The sequence below is a fragment of the Lepidochelys kempii genome, chromosome 1, assembly GCF_965140265.1.
Source record: "Lepidochelys kempii isolate rLepKem1 chromosome 1, rLepKem1.hap2, whole genome shotgun sequence".
Classification (NCBI taxonomy): domain Eukaryota; kingdom Metazoa; phylum Chordata; order Testudines; family Cheloniidae; genus Lepidochelys; species Lepidochelys kempii.
In genome coordinates, this window is record NC_133256.1 from 135,971,296 (window position 1) to 135,991,360 (window position 20,065).

Here is a 20,065-nt window from a genome sequence, read left to right on the forward strand (position 1 = left end):
ATGAATGTTATAATTCTTGACATCTGATTTGTGTCCATTTATTCTTTTACATAGAGACTGTCTAGTTTGACCAATGTACATGGCAGAGGGGCATTGCTGGCACATGATGGCATATATCACATTGGTAGATGTGCAGGTGAACGAGCTTCTGCTAGTGTTGGTGATGTGATTAGGCCCTATGATGGTGTCCCCTGAATAGATATGTGGACACAGTTGGCAACGGGCTTTGTTGCAAGGATATGTTCCTGGGTTAGTGGTTCTGTGGTGTGGTGTGTGGTTGCTGGTGAGTATTTGCTTCAGGCTGGGGGGCTGTCTGTAAGCAAGGGCTGGCCTGTCTCCCAAGATTTGTGAGAGCGATGGGTCGTCCTTCAGGATAGGTTGTAGATCCTTGATGATGCGTTGGAGAGGTTTTAGTTGGGGGCTGAAGGTGATGGCTAGTGGCTTTCTATTATTTGTTGGGCCTGTCCTTTAGTAGGTGACTTCTGGGTACTCTTCTGGCTCTGTCAATCTGGCTCTGTCAATCTCTCTCCTACTGGTAATAGCTCATCTTAAGTGATCACTCTCCTTACAGTGTGCATGATAAACACCCATTTTTTTTCATGTTCTGCGTCTATATAAATCTCCTCACTGTATTTTCCACTGAATGCATCCGATGAAGTGAGCTGTAGCTCACGAAAGCTTATGCTCAAATAAATTGGTTAGTCTCTAAGGTGCCACAAGTACTCCTTTTCTTAAAGACTCTGTTCGTCTTTAAGGTGCCACCGGACTCCTTATTGTTTAAATTCAGGAAAGAGCAAAGTAATTCCAGTAAAAGGAGGTAATCACTTAAAGGTTCTATTCAGCATCAAACTCTCTGGCATTGTTGGTATGCAGCCTTGGGATCATGCTGATCCTGGAGAATCACCAGTTATCAAGAAAACTCATAATCCTTTTAAGATGCTGATTGGTCACAGCAGTTTATATGTTTGTCACTTGTTGTCTGGAGTACTGCAGTTCTTTCCATCTCAGCCTGAGAAAATTCACAATGACTCCTGGGCAACACCAGATCCAAAAGATGCCACTTAGGGGTCTGACACTGAGTTACAAAACCTTCAGTGGGATAGGCCCACATTCTCTCAGAGACATCTTTTTATTCAGGAACCTGCCTTAGCAGCTATGATCTTTGGGCCCACTATATTTATCTGACAGGTTTCAGAGTAGCAGCCATATTAGTCTGTATCCGCAAAAAGAACAGGAGTATTTGTGGCACCTTAGAGGCTAACAAATTTATTAGAACATACGCTTTCGTAGGCAACAGCCCACTTGATCGGATGCATAGAATGGAACATATAGTAAGAAGATACATATTCAGATAAGGTGGAAGTTGTTGTACAAAACGTAAGAGGCTAATTAATTAAGATGAGCTATTAGGAGGAGAAAAACACTTTTGTAGTGATAATCAAGATGGCCCATTTAGACAGTTGACAAGAAGGTGTGAGGATACTTAACATGGGGAAATAGATTCAATATGTGTAATGACCCAACCACTCCCAGTCTCTATTCAAACCCAAGTTAATGGCATCTAGTTTGCATATTAATTCAAGCTCAGCAGTTTCTTGTTGGAATCTGTCTTTAAAGCTTTTCTGTTGCAGAATTGCCACCCTTATGTCTCGTTCACCTGCATATCTACCAATGTGATATATGCCATCATGTGCCAGCAATGCCCCTCGGCCATGTACATTGGCCAAATCGGACAGTCTGTACGCCAGTGGTTCCCAAACTTGTTCTGCCGCTTGTGCAGGGAAAGCCCCTACCGGGCCGGGCCAGTTTGTTTACCTGCCGCAAAGGAAATAAAGTCACTATCGTTTAAAAAACATATATTCTTTATTAATTGATTATAAAAATAGGGAGATAACTCACAAGGTAGCCCGGGTGGGTTGTAGGAGGAGGGAAGGAAAAGGCCACTTCAAAACTTGTTGAATGACAGCCTTCTGTTGCTTGGGCTGTCCACTGGGGTGGAGTGGTTGGGTGCCCGGAGCCTCACCCCGGCGTTCTTGGGGGTCTGGGTGAGGAGGCTATGGAACTAGGGGAGGAGGGAGGGCGGTTAAACAGCGGCTGCAGCGGCAATCTGTGATCCTGCTGCCGTTCATGAACCTCCAGCCGATGCCAGAGAATGTCCGTTTGATCCCGCAGAAGCCCCAGTGTTGCATCAAGCCTCCTCTGATCCTCCTGCCACAACCTCTCCTCACGTTCATCAGCCACTTTCCTGTACTCTGCTATTGTGTCCCTCCACACATTCTGCTGAGCTCTGTAAGTGCCAGACGACTGCATGAGCTCAGAGAACATTTCATCGCGCGTGCGTTTTTTTCGCTGCCTTATCTGAGATAGCCTTTAGGTTGGAGGAGGGAGGCTTGAAACATTTGCAGCTGCTGGAGGGAAAAAAGGGGAGTGAAGTATTTAAAAAGATACATTTTACAGAACAATGGCTATACTTTTTTACGGTGAACAACACTATTCACATTACATAGGACGTGATTTTAGTACAAGGTCGCATTTTGCATCTTATATTGAGTGCCTGAGGCTTTGGTGTTCGAGATCATACATGCAGTGCTGGGCAACAGAATTTGGCTTGCAGGCGGCCATGGTAAGCCATAGTCTTCTGGCTTCTGCAACCTTCATAACAGCAGCACCCTCCTCTCCCATACCAAGCAAAGCATGTTGAGTTGGCAATTTAGTGCTGCAGTTTTCCTGTTAACATGCAGCAGCAGAAACCAAACTAACCCCCCAACCCCGCATCCAATTCTCTGGGATGATTGCTTTACCCCTCACCCCACTGTGTGGCTGGTATCAGGGAAGATCCCTGCTAGCCAAACGTGAACAGCTCAGCGCCAATGCTCTCCCCCGCCCCCGCCCCCCATCTCGTGGCTAACTGCGGGGAGGATTTCTTTTTCAGCCATAGGCAAACAGCCCAGAAGGAACGGCCACCTCTGAATGTCCCCTTAATTAAATTCCCATATTTCAACCAGGTTACCATGAATGATATCACTCTCCTGGGGATAACACAGAGAGATAAAGAATGGATGTTGCTTGAATGCCAGCAAACACCGGGACCATACGCTGCCAGGCTTTGTCATGCGATGATACCAGATTACTTGCCTCTAGCATGGCGTGGTAAAATGTCCTACCATGGAGGACGGAATAAGGCTGCTCTCCCCAGAAACCTGTTGCAAAGGCTTTTAGAGTACCTCCAGACAGCTTCATGGACATGTCCCTGGAGGATTTCTGCTCCATCCCCAGACACGTTAACAGACTTTTCCAGTAGCTGTACTGGCCACGAATGCATCCCAAGTCCTCAGGGCTACTTAATCATTAAAAAACGCTTGCTTTTATAACATGTATTATATTTTAAAAGGTACACTCATCAGAGTTCCCTTCTCCGGCTTGGTTGGGTTGGGAGGGTATTTCAGTCAGGATGATAAAAAGATCCTGGCCGTCAGGAAGAATGGTGTGCTTTGTGCTTTCCTCTAGCTCGTCCTCCTCCTCCTCCTCATCTTCCCGGTCTGCAAAATCCTGAGGCATGGTGGAGAGTATCCCATCATCGGAGTCCATGGACAAGGGTGGGGTAGCGGTGGCGGCCCCCCCTAGAATTGCATGCAGCTCAGCGTAGAAGCAGCATGTTTGGAGCTCTGTCCCAGAGCGTCCGTTGGATTCTTTTGTTTTCTAGTACACTTGTCTGAGCTCCTTAAGTTTCATGCGGCACTGTGTTGCGTCCCTGCTGTAGCCTCTGTCCCTCATGGCCTCAGAGATTTTTTGAAATGTTTTATCATTTCGTCTTTTGGAATGTAGTTCTGATAACACGGATTCCTCTCCCCATACAGCGATCAGATCCAGTACCTCCCGTTTGGTCCATGCTGGATCTCTTTTGCGATTCTGGGACTGCATGGTCACCTGTGCTGATGAGCTCGCCTGGCCAAACAGGAAATGAGATTCAAAAGTTCCCGGGGCTTTTCCTGTACACCTGACCAGTGCATCCAAGTTCAGAGTGCTGTCCAGAGTGGTCACAATGGTGCACTGTGGGATAGCTCCCGGAGGTCAATACCTTCAAATTGCGTCCACACTAACCCTAATTTGAAACGGCAATGTCGATTTCAGTGCTAATTCCCTCATTGGGGAAGAGTACAGAAATAGGCTTTAAGAGCCCTTTATGTCGAAAAAAATGGCTTCGTTGTGTGGATGGGTGCAGGGTTAATTCGATTTAACGCTGCTAAATCCGAAATAAACTCATAGTGTGGACCAGGCCCAAGTGATGATGTTCCTGACATCTATACTACAGCACTGTAGCAAACATGAACCAATAAAGAATCATATAAAATCAAATGGAGTTGTGATGGGCTGTATGTACTGTCCTCAGAGTTTGGCATCAAGGAAGTTAAATTTCTTCCTTGGACTGAAGAAAGCTGATGGGCTCTGCCTTATAGAGATTGGTTTAGGCCCCAATTCTGTAAACACTTAAATGCACATGCTTGACTTTACTACTGTGAATAGTCCCACAATGGGGTATCGGGGCCTTAAATGCCAGGTATAGAACAAGATTGTTAGGTGAAGCTGAGCAGGATGTAGTAAAGAACAACCAAGAGGCATATGAGGAAAAAATAGGTTTTTTGGTCTGTGGTCATGATAGCTTTGCCTCTGCTCTGAGGTGAAGAGGGAATTGATATTTTGTGCCTCTACTCTGAAGTGAAAGGTAAACTGTTCTTGGTTTTCATTTTGTGTTTCTGGCTGGACGTATTCTATAGTAATTGAGAGTGGAGATTTTTGGCATTACTGCCTGAGATGACGTTGAGAGAAGAAACTGTCCACGTTAGCAATTTTTGAAAGTGTGAGACTAATAGGTTACTGTAACACTCTAGACTGACTGGTGCTGCATTATTTCTGTAGATCAGCGGTACTCGGACTAAGGCTCGCAAGCCACAAGTGGCTCTTTAATGGGTCTCCTGCAACTTTTTGCAGGATGTGATATTAACTGTGTGATTTAATTATTAAACAAGATAGTAAAAGCATCTTGATCATTAACCAATTGTAATTCATAAAATAATAATACTTGGTCAGTCATTTTGCTGTGAGAATTTGAGAGAGAGAATAAAGGAAACAATGAATTTACACTACTGTGGTTCTTTTTGGTAATGTTGATCACTAATTTGGCTCCTGAACCACTGCAGTCTGAGTCTCATTGCTGTAGATGTAGAGCCGGTCAAATACTTGACACAGCCCAACAATTGGTCAAGAAGGATAATGACATTATATCCAAACACTTGTTTTTCCTTAAAATCCCACCTGTAAATCTTCTGATTTAGTAGATAATAAAACCTCATGGACACAGACAAGATTTTACATTAGTGTAAGATTTTAAATAACCAACCAAGGGGTTAAGCATCACAGTCCATGGATAAAATGACACATATACATAGTAAAAAAGTACTTATTTCGCTGGTTTGAAATGCCCTCTCAGAGTCCTGAAAATAAGTTAACTTTTTTCCACGCTGCAAACTCAGATCCCCGCCAGCTCCTTGCCATCCACTGTTTCTAATGCAGCTGAACTTATATATTTTTTTCAACTATGGAATTAGAGACGGAAGCTACCTATTGGGTCACCTTGTCTAGCTTCCTGCCAGTGTAGGATTGTTCCGCTCAGTGTGCTGAGACCATTCCAAAATCTGAAGGCCCAGTCCTCCAGTCCTCCCCCATGAAGGCTTCAGGATCAGATCCTGATAATGTGCCTTGTTATGTAATTTGGCCCAATATTCAGCCTACACTTTTCTTTGCTCACTTTTCTTCACTGGACCTTTTAGAGCACCCTAATAACGGCTTTGTGAGTGTTAACTTGCAGAGAGGGTACAGATCTAAACCTCCAGCTCCCTAGTCCTGGAGCTGGACCCAAACTGGACAGATTGGACACGTGTTTTTCCCCATTTGTGCATCAACAATGTTAGCACAGATCCAGGAAGGCCAATCTTACAAAATAATTATTTTTGTGATAAATCAGATTTTGAATTTAAATAACCAATATTAGACATCATCCCTTTAGAAAAATAATCCTTATAATTAATGCCATAAAATCAGTACAAAATAAATGGCAAAAACTCTAAGATGGTTCTCGCATTAAAATGTTAACGAAAGTGGTTTGTTCGTATAAATTAGGGAAAATGCTGTTAGAACAATAGATGGAGCTAGAGGAGCCTTAAAATTTACTGATCCAAGTGTGTTGTGAATCAAGGCACTGCCTGCCTAGGTTTGAATGCAGTTGTGTAAACCCAGCAGCCATGTGAAAGGACTCCGTGACAATGTGATATATTATAGTTATTTCCTTCAACTATCTAACTGAAAGTGCAAAGATTATTAAATTCATTATTACTAGTATCACATGCATTTGAGGTACCCATTGCTGTAGCATCTTGGATGTCTTCTACAGAGCTTGGATTAAGAGCAAACTGTATTTCCCATCTAAAAGGATATATATATACACTGTATCATGAACTATGTAATCTTAAAGGACAGAAGTGAAAAATTTAGCCAGTTGGTTAAAAGCTAGCCTACTTTATAAAAAACGAGTACTCAATTGTAACTTTAACTAAAAATCAATAAAAAGTGAAACAAGTATTTCTTTAAAAGGATACACAGGATAATCCCAGATTGGAGATAGACTACATGGATTTAAAGGTCTTTTGATAATAGCACAGTTGTAATCCAATTAAAGAAAATATTACAGTTCATTAAATGGGTAACATCTAGTAAACAAATCTTTCATAGTTCTTATTAATTTGGTGAGCTCTGCTTTGTAATACAGTATTTATATAAAAAGAAAAAGGAGTACTTGTGGCACCTTAGAGACTAACAAATCTAAGGTGCCACAAGTCCTCCTTTTCTTTCTGCGGATACAGACTAACATGGCTGCTACTCTGAAACCAGTATTTATATAATTTCTTTTTTGCTTCAAGAATAGAGCTGGACAAATATTGCACAATTATGTTTGAACATCCATTCCAATTCTGAGTAGTGTTCACGTCAACAGGGTCCATCCCCCTTTTAATTAACTTCCTTGGGATTATTCTCAGTAGTAATGCACTGTGCTTACCAGTAAGGTTCATTCATAACAAGCAAGTAATTCTTTATCGGGAAAGAAAGAAAAGTAAAGTCCTCCATGAAATCCACTAGGGATGTTGCCATGCAGATATAATTTTCCAGGGGAGTAACTTAATTTAGGTGATGGACTCAATAGAAAACCCTAGATAGATACTTTACCCTGCAACAGTGTCTGTGGATTCAGATAACGGGTTGGGTGAATGTGATGAGAGAGAATGTGATGGGTTAATCAGTTTAGTGTTCATCACATTCTCACCTGGGCTTGTGAAATAACTGCAAATAAACCAAACATTAGAATTAGAGTCTTCATAAAGAAAGAATCACCACTGTAACCAAGCACACTCCAGGCCAGGAAACTAGATGAAACACTTCCTGATCTATTGCTATCTTGTCACCCAACCTTAGATTATTTCTCAACAACCAAATATCACATTTTTAAAAAAATCTAACAATGTAGAATCAGGGAGTCATTGCCCATCCAATTATAAACATTTTAAAGTATGTTAGATTTGGCTTTTCAGAAACCTGGCAGCACTTGCTGTTCTGCAGAGATCAATGCTCTCAGCCCCTGAGAAGCAGAGGGCATCTTGCATTGCTTTCCAAGGAAAAATGCTGGCACGGTCTGGAAGAAAGAGACTCCAGGTTTCCGCTGCTAGAGGGAGGGGTCATCCCAAGGAAGGGCCTTTAAAAATTAGGGGCATTGTAAAATATGGTGAGAATATAAAAAAAGGGTATTGGGAGATGGGATGCCAAGTGCTGACACCACCCATCATACTTAACTGACTGGGAACAGTTTCCTTTTAAATTTAATGTAAACCAGATTTTTTTCCTCCGAGTTAAAACCTCTTGTTGATGTTTTCTGTAACTATTGATATGGGAGGCTGACAGAGGGAAAATGGATGACAGGACATCATTTGTACATCCTGGTTTGTTGATCATTCAGTGTAGAATAGATTATGTAAGTAGCATAGATTCATGTACCTTGTTACCCACTTGTAGTTACACATGTGGTAATTCCCAGCTAGAATCCAAAATCTATATGATTACCAGGTGATAGCTTCTATCATGTTTTGCAGTTGAAAGACGAGTCCCATTGCCTGGAGAAGGTAACTCAAACCCGCTCCGGCAGGTTTGATTCTCCTTTTGTTTACACTAATGTAGCCACCTCAGTGTAATTACTGATTTAAACAAAGTTCCTCTTGATTTACACCAGTGGAAGAAGGAAGAGAAGCAGATCTTTTGCATGAGAACACCATCATTTTAATTTTCTTGTTTGAAAGGGATGGACAAATAGGCTGCTAGTCTAATTCATGCATCCTTACATTCAGATGCTATTCAGCTTTCTGAATCAGACTAATATCCACATACAATAGTAGCCTTGAATGACCATCTCTGCTGCCACAGTATCTCCCTGTCCATTCCTCTCTCTAGTCTTCAAGGTATTTTGTACTGGACAGTGGCTCTGGACAGCTCCTTCAGGGGAGGTTGTGGAATGTGAGTAGGCCTGCATTGATGGTGGTAGTCAGTATTAATTTAGGTGAGGTGAGGAATCCTCACAAGTCTGAGGTGGAGGAGATGATGCACAGACCGTGCCCATCCTGCCCCTCATGTTCTTCTACTTGCAAATCCCAAACTCTGCATAGTCTGCAGAATGGGCCGGGGAACGAATACTACAGAGCTGGAGATCCACAAGTGGAGAGGGCATGAGGAACAGGGATAGATACTGCAATATTGTTTAAAAAACAATAATCTTTTAATGATCTCTCAGCTTTCTATTGCATATTCCATGTGCTGCAGGCCCTTCTACAAGTATACAAAGTATGGATTGTTTTGAAATAAGTAGGTTATTTATACTTACCAGATTTGGTTGGAGTTCTTCATTGTCATCTCCCCACGTAGGCAGAACACATGCTTCTGTCCCTCCAGAATTTAGGTAAATTTTTCATGAGCGGACAATACTTTTCAGACTGTTTCAAAGGTGGGAGATGCATCAGTCTTGAAACTTTATTATGTTTCTCATTCAGTCCAAGAAAAACACATGGAAGATGTGAAAGGGTTAGTCAGTAATTACTGGTGTTCTAATCAAACTTCATATTGGCTTTATGAGGAATTAGCCATTATTATTTAAACGTATTGAATCTTAATGTACATATTAATGTATAGAGGAGAACTGAAAAGGCCAGAATCCAGATGTAGACAGGTCTGATTATGTAAAAATGATGACATATTATAACAGGAAAGTTTAGAATTCTTACTCTGGTTATGAGATCTGTAGATCAGGGTCCATATGTTTGAAAAGCAATGCAGGCTGAACACAGTAGTAAAAGGCATGTCAAATTTCAAACAGAGATGTTCCTCTGTTCAAGCAACCTTTTTGCAGTGGAGGTCTTTTAGTCATAGGAAGAGCTAACGACATCAATCAAAATACAGATCTGCCATCAGTTTTACATGCCTCATTTAAGTCTTCTGCATTGTTATACTAAATCTCTATTATGAAATCTGTAAAGCATTTTATAATATATTGGTATGAAAGTTGATATATAAAAAGCATTTATTTTTATGGTACATTAAAGATTTCAAAATGGATCATTTCCAGTATCTGTCAAATAAAATATCCTCAAAGGGTTTTTATAAATCCTCATCAAACTCTTGTCATTACATATCTGCTTGTGTTTCCATCTGCAACAAAGGATCCCGTCAGTGTTTTCCTTTTAGTCCTTGTTTTCCACATGGAGGATTTATGGTCTTTGCCATGGTGTTTGCAACATCCGGACCGTCTTGTGGCTGTAATAATCAAGAACCTCCCACAGAACTGGCATTTGCAGTGTTATGCTTAAACTTTTCAGCTTTTCCACATGCTGCTGTTATGTGGCATGTTATGAATATTGGGAACATGCTCCAGTTTTGTTTTCTCACTATTCGTGTAGGATAGCAGTATGGAAAAGGACAGCTTCCAGCAGCACAAACACTGACACAGGACCTTGGTGGCAGAAGATCTGCCCGTGCAGGAATTTACTGTTGAAGAAATAAGCTGCCGTCTCCCTTGTGCTGGAAGGACAGGAGTGAGCCAGCACCGTTCAAAAAGTAGGCTGTGGTGACCAGGGATGTAGGAGGATGGATGTACTGATTCAGTGCATCTTCCATCTGCAGGGTTCCCATTAAATCTACCCTTCTACACCATAGAAACCCAAGGGAGGGCAGTGCTGGAACATGGTGTCCTTTCAGGTAAATCTCCATCAAGCCATCAGGGGCCTAGCAGGTTTAGGGATTTTTTGAATTCCTGCATCAGCTGTAGGGAATCTGGCCAACTGTATACATGAGAGACAAGAAAAGCTTTGCTAATGACATCATGAATAGGTCGGAATATGAATAAGAGGCTGCTCGGCAGCTCTCCAACACCACTTTCTACAAGCCATTACCCTCTGATCCCACTGGGGGTTACCAAAAGAAAATACACCATTTGCTCAAGAAACTCTCTGAAAAAGCACAAGAACAAATCCACACAGACACACCCCTACAACCCCGACCTGGGGTATTCTATCTGCTACCCAGGTTCCATAAACCTGGAAATCCTGGACGGCCCATCACCTCAGGCATTGGCACCCTGACAGCAGGATTGTCTAGCTATGTAGACTCCCTCCTTAGGCCCTACGCTACCAGCACTCCCAGCTATCTCCGAGACACCACTGACTTCCTGAGGAAACTACAATCCATCGGTGATCTTCCTGAAAACACCATCCTGGCCACTATGGATGTAGAAGCCCTCTACACCAACATTCCACACAAAGATGAACCACAAGCCGTCAGGAACAGTATCCCCGATAATGTCACGGCAAACCTGGTGGCTGAACTTTGTGACTTTGTCCTCACCCATAACTATTTCTCATTTGGGGACAATGTATACCTTCAAATCAGCGGCACTGCTGTGGGTACCCAGATGGCCTCACAGTATGCCAACATTTTTATGGCTGACTTAGAACAACGCTTCCTCAGCTCTCGTCCCCTAATGCCCCTACTCTACTTGCGCTACATTGATGACATCTTCATCATTTGGACCCATGGAAAAGAAGCCCTTGAGGAATTCCACCATGATTTCAACAATTTCCATCCCACCATCAACCTCAGCCTGGACCAGTCCACACAAGAGATCCACTTCCTGGACACTATGGTGCTAATAAGCAATGCTCACAAACACCACCCTATACCGGAAACCTACTGACCGCTATGCCTACCTACATGCCTCCAGCTTTCATGCAGACCACACCACACGATCCATTGTCTACAGCCAAGCTCTTCGATACAACCGCATTTGCTCCAACCCCTCAGACAGAGACAAACACCTACAAGATCTCTATCAAGAGTTCTCACAACTACAATACCCACCTGCTGAAGTGAAGAAACAGATTGACAGAGCCAGAAGAGTACCCAGAAGTCACCTACTACAGGACAGGCCCAAAAAAGAAAATAACAGAAAGCCACTAGCCATCACTTTCAGCCCCCAACTAAAACCTCTCCAATGCATCATCAAGGATCTACAACCTATCCTGAAGGATGACCCATCACTCTCACAGATCTTGGGAGACAGGCCAGTCCTTGCTTACACACAGCCCCCCAACCTGAAACAAATACTCACCAGCAACCACACACCACACAACAGAACCACTAACCCAGGAACCTATCCTTGCAACAAAGCCCGTTGCCAACTGTGCCCACATATCTATTCAGGGGACACCATCACAGGGCCTAATCACATCAGCCACACTATCAGAGGCTCGTTCACCTGCACATCTACCAATGTGATATATGCCATCATGTGCCAGCAATGCCCCTCTGCCATGTACATTGGTCAAACTGGACAGACTCTACGTAAAAGAGTAAATGGACACAAATCAGATGTCAAGAATTATAACATTCAAAAACCAGTTGGAGATCACTTCAATCTCTTTGGTCACTCGATTACAGACCTAGAAGTTGCAATTCTTCAACAAAAAAACTTCAAAACCAGACTCCAATGAGAGACTGCTGAATTGGAATTAATTTGCAAACTGGATACAATTAACTTAGGCTTGAATAGAGACTGGGAGTGGATGGGTCATTACACAAAGTAAAACTATTTCCCCATGTTTATTTCTCCCCCCCCCCCCCGCCCGCCGCCTGTTTTTCAGATGTTCTTGTCAACTACTGGAAATGGCCCACCTTGACTATCACTACAAAAGGTTCCCCTTTTGTAGCTCACAGCTCAAATAGCTCACCTTACCTGATCACTCTCCTTACAGTGTGTATGGTAACACCCATTGTTTCATGTTCTCTATGTATATAAATCTCCTCACTGTATTTTCCACTGAATGCATCCGATGAAGTGAGCTGTAGCTCACGAAAGCTTGTGCTCAAATAAATTTGTTAGTCTCTAAGGTGCCACAAGTACTCCTTTTCTTTTTGCTAATGTTAACTTTGATACTATGTATTATGAAGGAATGGGGACGGGGGACAAGAAGGCAGCCCTGATCCTGCAAAGACTCATGCAGGTGCTTAAGTCTGTACACTGGCAGTAGTCCTATGGAAGTCAATGGAATGACTCAGAACTGGTAAAATAAAGCACATGCCTAAGTCTTTGCAGGATCATGGCCTTCATTTTTGTATTATTTTGTTTTTTAAGAGTATCATTCCTTGGGATTACATCATAGCAAACCTAATGTTAACAATGCCTCTTCCTTGTCAGTTGGGTATAGAATTGTATTGCCTGATTTTTTAAAAAATTGTTTAGCTGTGCAAACAATGCTATACTAACAAAGTTTTGTGCATGTAGGCCCTGGCCCAAAATGGGAGGCAGCGTGGTGTTCAGGAAGTGCAGTTTCTCCAACAGCTCCATGACATATTGGGGAAATGTACAAGCTGCAATAACTATTGGACCAGTGCTGCCTAATCTGCCAGCAAGTCCAACTGAGGGGCTATGTCCATCCCTGGATTTTGAGCAAAGTGGAGGGGTGGCATTCTTCTACCCCCTTGAGGAACCTGCAGAAGGGGCCAGGACAACCTGTCCGATAATGAATAGGTGTATGAACTTGAAGTCTATCAGGGAGAAGAGAGTATGCCAGGAGAATCCACAAGTACACCAGCAATAGCCAGATGATAGAGGGTCTGGGAGTAACTGTTCAGAACATTTGTCTAGGGCCAAATCCAGTATCCCTTACTCAGATAAAAATCCCACTAAAGCAGTGGTGGTGGAACACTTTTAATAGTGGGGGTGCTGAAAGCAAGCCCCTTTACCACTATCCACTCCACCCCACCCCACCCCCAGGGCTGAGGCCGGGACTCCGGGCGTGTGGGGCCAGCAGCCGGGATCCCGGGCACAGAGCTGGCAGCCCGAGGGTGCTGCAGCACCTCCCGCAACACTAGTTCCCGTGCCTATGCACTAAAGTTAATGGGAAATTTGCCCAATGACTGAGTAAATACTGCAGGATTTGGCCCTTGTCTTTTTAGAGAAATCCAAATGTTAAGCCTGTACAAATCCAGAAAATAATGCTCAGCCCACACATTACAAAGATTTGTTTCTGTTCCTTATGTCATGTCCGGCAGTCCAGTTTTGTTTCCACTGTTCCTCCTGGGCTTCTATCTTCTGAAAATAGCATATGGAAACATAACATTTAGAACTGGAAAAGATCTGTTAGGTTATTTAATCCATCCCACTGCCAGTGTAGGGTTGTTCCTGACAGTATTTTCTCCAGGCTTGTCCAGTCCAGGTTTAAGTGACTCATATGATTGGGCTTCCCAGCCTTTTCCCATGCTTGGCCCTGCGTAACGCTCCATTGCTCAGGTCTTATGTGGGTGAAATGAATTCCAGCCTTCAGAAGATACCCTCTATTTCCATAGCATCACAGCCTAAGAGTAAAACAAGCCCTCAACATAATTTGCCTTCCCAAAAAATCTCTGGGGGTATTTTGGTATTTGTGTGAGTGCCACCTCAGTGGGGTACCAACACACCACAGCAGGAGCCAACCCCCCCCCCCCCCCGCCCCCCAAAACTGAAACCCATCACCGGTGTGGGAAATGAAATCCTTTATTCAAACTACTGTGACAACCAGATTTACCAAGTGTCTTTACTCCAAGCTAGGTGTGGACTGGGATCAGTTCCAGTGGGGACAAACCCAACAAAGCCATAGCTTGACCCTTTTGTGGGGTGGGTTTGTTTGCTTTTGTTTGGTATGCATTTGTTTGAGATGACATAGGATAATAAACAGCTTGAATAACTGAAGTATTTATTTTCTTATATACATTTAAATATGGCACATCTGACAGTAGTTGTATGATAAACTCAAAATGATAATCAAAGCTGGACAGTAGATCAAATCATTCAGTGCTGAACATATTAGAAGCCAAATTCTGTACACTGAAGCTCTGAAGAATGTTTCACCAAAGAGATGCACTAGCTAAGAATTCAGAGACTATTTAGTTCAAATTCCTGAACTGCTGGACGGTGACGTTCACTCTACTACACATATACCAGTCTCATCCTCCACATAACAGTGTTGAGTTGGCTCCTTCCACTCTTCCTTTCCTACAGCTGGTAATCTTTCTACTGTAGTTATCCATTAGAAGACAGCTATCAATGACCCAGAGGGTCCACTAATAGTTAGTGATTAATCTAATAAATAAATGCAGACTGGATTCATTCTTCTGCGATTAATGTGGAAGATGTCCCATGTTTACTAATGATTTAAAAGTCAGTGACAGCTACTTTGCAAAGCAGTGTGTTTCTGGGAGAGAGAGGGGGAAAGCTAGATCAAGGATTTTCTTTGCTTTGTGACCCATGAGAGCTTCTCTTCTCCTTTGGACAACGACAATGCTTTGTACACACTGGCTTTGCAGTTGAACATGTTCTGGGTTGGAATGGGCACTTGTCCTCACAGCTGTTTAATAAAGAGAGAGAGAGAGGGGGGCATGATAATGTGATAGCTCTCCACTTGTATATCCTTCAACATTTTCAGCATCTTAGCACATTTACCCAAAATGTAATGCCCTTGCATGGGAAGAGATTGGGAAGACATGGAATGGATAGGTCCAGTAGTTTCACATAAAAGGGGAAACCTAGATAAAGAGAGGCATCTGCATGGAGGACTTCCCCTTTCACATCATTCTGCTGACATCCCTTCTCTTTAACAAGATGTCTTGCCATTGCCTGAATTTCCCAGCAGTTGCACAGTAGCAGCCCTAGAGTGCCCCCAAGTTAATGTTGCTTTAAAGAGAAAAGTAATTTCTAATCAGATTCCTAAGTGGAAACCCAGGGGCCACCAGATGGCAATGCTGAAGAGAGTAGCTGTTTCCTTGCTTCATGCCCTCTTGACCTTGAAATCCTGCAGAGTCCTCACATCATAGAGAATCCCAGGAGAGGGAGCAATACTGTGGAGCTAGCCGTCCCCCCGCCTCCTTCTGAGTCCCCTTCAGAGCAGTGAAGGAGCCACTCTAGTTCAATGTCTTTTAAATTATGTGAATGCAGTACTCCCGAATGGTGCTGAAGTGATATCTTTGCAGATGAAGCACTCTGCTTATCCACAGGACAGGACAGATTCAACACAGACAATGCAGGCTTCCCCACGCAGCTTCAAGGTACCTCAGCCCTGACCTAGAGGGTCTATCTCTAAGCATGAAAGGATAGTTAATTTCCCACCCCCATTAAGTCCTTGAGTACTCCACTGAGGTGGTGAGAAAATATGCTCATTTAATGGTAGGTATTATGTGATAATTTTTGTCACATGGACACCTGTTCGCTATGAATTATATTGAGACTGTTAACTTATTTCCCAAAGGCCACTGCACAGGAGTCAGATGGTAATGACTGTCAGTCACAAGGGACATGAACTGAATCTGAACCACCTGGAAATGAAAGGCTCCAAATCCCATCACAAACCCTCTGGGCCATACACTGCCTTCAGATAAGATAGTTAAAGAAATCGTTCCCCAGATATTAGAAACAAATATATCTCTGTGCATGAAGGGTGCTTAGAAACTACATAACAAATATTAGCAACTCCTCTTTTCACTTAAGTAGCACCTATTGTCCAAGGGTCTCAAAGTGCTTTAGCTAAACAAACCTCACACCTTCTGCAAGGAAAATATTGTAAGTATTATTTCCATTTTACTGATTTGTTAAGTGACTTGCCCTGGGTCACACAGTGAGTATCTGGTAGAGTCGAGAATACAACCCAGGGTCTTGACTTCCTGTCCTCTGGTTTCATCATTAAATGACACTATATCAATAGATTGGGACCGATTGGGACCGCAAAGAAAACTTGCAAACACGTTAAAAAACAACTACCCACCCCCAAAACTACAAAAGTGAATTGTATTTTAAAAGTTCATATGTATTGCTTAATTGAAAAGAACATGGTTTTCATGTTGCCCAGCTATGTTAAGAGGTGTGAAATTGAAAGGGAAGAAACACTTACCTGCAAGTTTCTGCATGAAATATCTTGTGTTTCTGAGAGCAGCTCTCCTGGCTCTCCCTACACAAATAGCAGCTGCAGTTCTCTTTATTTTGGAAAAAATCGGTGGGACATTTCCATCTACAGATACACTCACAATTATCTTCATCAAATTCCATATGTGGTCCACACTTAGCCAGCTCCGCAAGAGGAGGGAGTCCTGTAACAGACAAATCTTTTGGCAATAAGGTCTGTATGCCCAGATTCTGCTTTAGATTATATGATTGTATGTGTGGAAATTCCATTGAAACCACCAGGATTTATGCATGTGTACATGAAGGGGGAATCTGATCCTAAGAATTTCTATTAGGAGTTAATATGCTGGATAAGACCTCCACCAAACTGAAGAGAAGATCGGGATGATTTCCTTGCCTCTAAGGGAGCTATACTGCTAAATCACGCCTGACAAACAACCTCCCCTGGGACGCCTACAAAAAATATTTGCGAGGAGTTTTTTGATTTTTGAATACAGTAGGTACTTAAGGTATTTAAAAAACCAAACGTATCCAATACAAAGTACAAACAACATACACACAACACTGTGCTTCTCAATCAATGCACTCAGTATATTTTTTCAGAAACAAAAGTATAAACAATTCTAGCAAGGTACAGCCTAGTCTAAGTCTGTTTGCTAAGCACTCTTCTTGGTTAATATGATGAGGGCAATGAGAAAACATTTTGTTTTAATGGTAAAAGCAGCAAATGACTGTGCTCCTCCATACCTCACCTCTTCTCTGCAAACATGCACATCCTGGCATACCAGGAGATTTATCATGGCAAAAGGTGAAGATTTTTATGAGAGCCCTTAGTAAAGTGTTGGCAGCACACCCTGGTTAAAGGTCATAGCATAGAATGTGTCATTGGAACGGTAATTTCCTGTAATTTTATAAGTAGGTCTTGGATTTAACCTATGGAATGTGAAATTTAACCTATGACTATGACCTCTGGAATCTGAGCTCTGACCTCAATGGCCAGAAAGGATATACTCATTATTTGAGGGAAGCCTCCATCGTTGTTAACTTAATACCAGAAATTAACAGCCAAACAAAATAAAAAGCAAATATAATTTAAAGATACAGAAATCTGCATAGTTTCTGGTGAAATGATCCCCATCCCCTTCCTTGGGTGATGAGCCTTGGCATATATTAATTGGTGTAGATTGTTCAATTCTCTCTTTGCTTTAGCCTCAAGGTCTTGTTTCAAATTAATTTGTCTAAGCTACTGTCAAACTGCAGCAAATGATTGTTCATTGTTGCAAATGTTTGCCTTACATCAGTAAAAGGCATAATACAGTTGTTATTATAAGTCACTCTATTTATCCTTTTGTTAGCCCATAGCACAAACGGCTAGATGTTAGGTGCAATATGAGTTTGCCTGGTGCCCCCCTCATCCCCACACTTTGGTCTTCCTGTAAAGTATCAAATACTTAGCACTGATAAAGCCAGGATACCATGCTTGATGGACTAATGATCTGATCCAGGATGACAAACCTGTGTCCCAGTAAAATTGCTTTCTTGTCTATTAATGCTAAGAGAGTATACTAGACAGGAAGAGTTTATGGAGCTATGTGGTTTTATTTTAGGTCACTGGCCTAGGAATGTAAATGCTTGCCAAATTGCCTTTATTACTGGTTTGTATTCTTTATTTTGTTGAATGTAAGATCATCTAGAAAGACAAGATTTTCTTCTGTGTCCATGTAGTCCAGGTATATTAGATTCCCATTATTTCCCACCTGAATATAAATATTGTATGGTGTTTAGGGAGATTTTAATAACTCTCAATATGTTCATCTTGAAAGATTCTTTAGATTTATAGCAGTTTATTTTCCCCAAGGAAAGTTTTCAGTTGATTTCTTTTATGGATTCAACTCTTCTCCACCAAGAAAACAGGAAGGAGGCAATAGCTGATATGACCGTATGGTTTTATACCAAGATGATGCTTTCTTAGAAGTCACGTCTACATATCATTGCTACTAACTTTATTCTGTTCAGTTTGTATCCAGTAGCCTAACAGAGCACCTTACTCTCACAAGTAGCCCCATTGGTATCATATAGAGTGTGCCCTGGTCTTGCCTGCATGCATAACTCTCTCCACGCACTGGGTGAGGACTGAGGAGAGAGGGAGCAAGTCACAGCTCAACCCTGAGTGCCAACTTGCCAGCCAGGAAACGAGCTGGGCACAAGGGGAAAGAGAACAAAGAGCTCTGTAAAAGGCTTGAGTGAAACATTCCCTCCTTCCACAACACATGAGGGGACCACAGGAAGCATTATGCCTCAGAGGGGTGTCTCTCAAGCACATTTCCTCTCAAGTGCAATTGATGCCATGTCTAGCCTATAAGAACCAATCATGTGAGGAATGGTTTGCAGGATCAAACTCTCGAATTACTGGGGGCAGAAGTCCACACTCTGCACATTTTTATTCATACGACCCTACTAATTTCAGTCAGGTTTTCATGTGTGCACTATATATGAAGGTAGAACGTAGCCCTGAATTTGTGCGGTAATATCTTTGCCAATTTATTTTAAACTCAGAAAAACATGAACATTTCTTGAATACAGGCGAATAGATGGGGGATATGGAGTTGAAAGCCCCCTAAACAAACAACTAAGTCATCTGTGTACAATGACAATTCAGCGTGATTGCCAGCTACATTAATTCCTTCCAGTACATTGCTATTCCTTATTCCCATTACTAATATGAAAAGGCGAAAATGTTCAGAAGAAAATGAGATGAGGTAACACCATTTGTGTGTGTGTTTACAACTAGAGTGCTATATAATAAGGCAATGCAGTCTACTGATTTAGAATCCAAGAGAAATCTCAATGAGAAAAAGGAGAGAACCTTATCAAGCCCCTTCAGATAGAGACGGTAGCTACAGAAATGTCAGTCAACAATACTACTTTTACCTTCCCTTCTGCCAGGATGTTCTTTATCTACCACGCATTCACATTTGTTGCTGTCCCATATCAAGCCGCTGTGACAAAATTTGTTGGTAAAGGGGCAACTAGAAGGAAAAACAATATGGTCAGGTATTTGAAAAAAGCTTCACAAGAACTCTGCCATGTACATTGGCCAAACCGGACAGTCTCTACGCAAAAGAATAAATGGACACAAATCTGACATCAGGAATCATAACGTTCCAAAACCGGTAGGAGAACACTTCAACCTCTCGGCCACTCAGTAAAAGACTGAAGGGTGGCAATTCTGCAACAGAAAAGCTTCAAAAACAGACTCCAAGGAGAAACTGCTGAGCTTGAATTAATATGCAAACTAGATACCATTAACTTGGGTTTGAATAGAGACTGGGAGTGGCTGGGTCATTACACATATTGAATCTATTTCCCTATGTTAAGTATCCTCACACCTTCTTCTCAACTGTCTAAATGGGCCATCTTGATTATTACTACAAAAGTTTTTTTCTCCTGATAATAGTTCGTCTTAATTAATTAGCCTCTTACATTTTGTAT

At 42.2% G+C, this 20,065-nt stretch overlaps 1 protein-coding gene and 1 pseudogene across 1 annotated transcript in view; both read right to left on the reverse strand.

Moving 5' to 3' along the window:
• Positions 1-1,892: 1,892 nt before the first annotated feature.
• Positions 1,893-3,921, reverse strand: LOC140905180 (uncharacterized; annotated as a pseudogene).
• A 10,485-nt stretch (positions 3,922-14,406) lies between these two features.
• The window catches only part of VEGFD (vascular endothelial growth factor D), a 32,737-nt gene continuing 27,078 nt past the window's right edge, over positions 14,407-20,065 (reverse strand). Inside the window, exons 5-7 of the mRNA XM_073327989.1 lie at positions 19,505-19,602; positions 16,563-16,758; positions 14,407-15,026 (exon numbers count right to left, since the gene is read on the reverse strand). Coding sequence (XP_073184090.1) covers positions 14,900-15,026; positions 16,563-16,758; positions 19,505-19,602 — 421 coding nt within the window. The 3' untranslated portion in view covers positions 14,407-14,899. The remainder of the gene's footprint in view (positions 15,027-16,562; positions 16,759-19,504; positions 19,603-20,065) is intronic.